We start from the raw sequence: 1,484 nt of genomic DNA on the forward strand, positions 1-1,484 counted from the left end.
GCGGTGAGCTCGACTTGTAGTGCCTGGCCAGGTCTGGGCTGCCCGGGCCGCCGTTGACCGAGCGGTACCGCCCCATACTGGGGCTGTCCGAGAGCTTCTCATTGACACTGTCGTAGCGCTGCCCATTGGGCTTAATGCTGCTGTAGAGGGGCTGCTTGCCCTTTTTGCCTTTCTTGTCCTTCTTGGGCTTCTTGGCCTTGTCATGCTGCTGCGGAGTGAAGAAATCCTCATGGTCCTTCTTGCCAGCTTCATAGCCATGTTTGCCCTTGGAGCGGCAATAGCGGGCCATGACAACCACCAGGATGAGGAGGATGACAGTCATGATGCCAGCCACCACACCAATAACTATGCTAAGCCGCTGCTTGCTCAGCTCATAGCTCGGGTCACCAGCAATGTCCTGGGCTAAGGGTGTGTGCAGGCTGCGGGCCACCTGGCTCTCCACCACAGTGGCATTGGATAGGCTCTCATTGACAAAGACATGGAGCAGAGTGGTGGTCGACTGTGGAGGCTGCCCACTATCATTCACCTGCACCACAAGGCGATGCAGGCCATAGTGCTTGGGGGCCAGTTTGCCCACCAGTGACACCACCCCACTGGCTGGGTCGATCTCAAAAAGTTTGAAGGGGTTGCCTCCAATGATGCTGTAGTTGAGGTCAGCATTGAGACCGGTGTCAGCATCAGTGGCAACCACGGTGGCCACCACAGTACGCATGTTGCTGGAGGGTGGCAGCACGGTGTAGGAGCTGTTGCTGGGGAAGGTAACTGTAGGCGCATTGTCATTCTCGTCCATCACAAAGAGAGACACAGTGGCAGTAGCAGAGCGTGGTGGCTCACCTCCATCCACTGCCTTCACCTTAAAGGTGTAGCTGGTCTGCTGCTCCCGGTCAAATGAGACGGTGGAGAAAATGGTTCCAGTGTCATTCTCAATGGAGAAGATGCTGGCTGCCTGGTCATGGTCACCAGGCTGGATGGAGAGGCTGAGTTCAGCGTTGCGGCCCTTGTCAAAGTCCATCACAGTCACCATGCCCACAGGGCTGTTAGGCTGCAGGTTCTCTTTCACATAGAATGTGAACACATCCTGCATGAAGCGTGGCTCATTGTCATTGCGATCTGCCACCCGCACCACCACTGTGGTGGAGCCTTGCAGTGACGGCACCCCCTTGTCCCGGGCCATCACCTGGAACTCGTAGGTGTCGCGTTGCTCACGGTCCAGTACCGCCTGCACTGACACGTCCCCAGAGTCAGGGTCGATGCTGAAGATGCCACCTGGCACATCTGAGGAGAGGGGTGAGGCTTCCAGGGAGTAGGTGATCTCAGCGTTCTTGCCGCTGTCAGCATCTGTGGCGACTACTGTGGCCACTCTCTCACCAGGCAAGTTGTTTTCTGGGAAGGAGACCTCCAGCATGGCCTGACTGAACACAGGAGGGTTGTCATTAGTGTCCCCAACCCGTACTAGCAAGGAGTTGTTGCTGGACAAGCCGGGG

The 1,484-nt window shown here is 57.1% G+C and overlaps 1 protein-coding gene across 1 annotated transcript in view; it reads right to left on the reverse strand.

Annotated features, from left to right (window-relative positions):
* Positions 1 to 7: 7 nt before the first annotated feature.
* PCDH7 (protocadherin 7) overlaps positions 8 to 1,484 on the reverse strand; it is a gene marked incomplete at both ends in the record, with an annotated part of 1,885 nt that continues 408 nt past the window's right edge. Inside the window, 1 exon segment of the mRNA XM_010022345.1 lies at positions 8 to 1,484. This exon segment is cut by the window's right edge and continues 33 nt beyond it. Within this exon segment, the coding sequence (XP_010020647.1) occupies positions 8 to 1,484 (1,477 nt within the window).

This window comes from Nestor notabilis, unplaced genomic scaffold (genome assembly GCF_000696875.1).
Source record: "Nestor notabilis isolate BGI_N333 unplaced genomic scaffold, ASM69687v1 scaffold16609, whole genome shotgun sequence".
Classification (NCBI taxonomy): Eukaryota; Metazoa; Chordata; class Aves; order Psittaciformes; family Psittacidae; genus Nestor; species Nestor notabilis.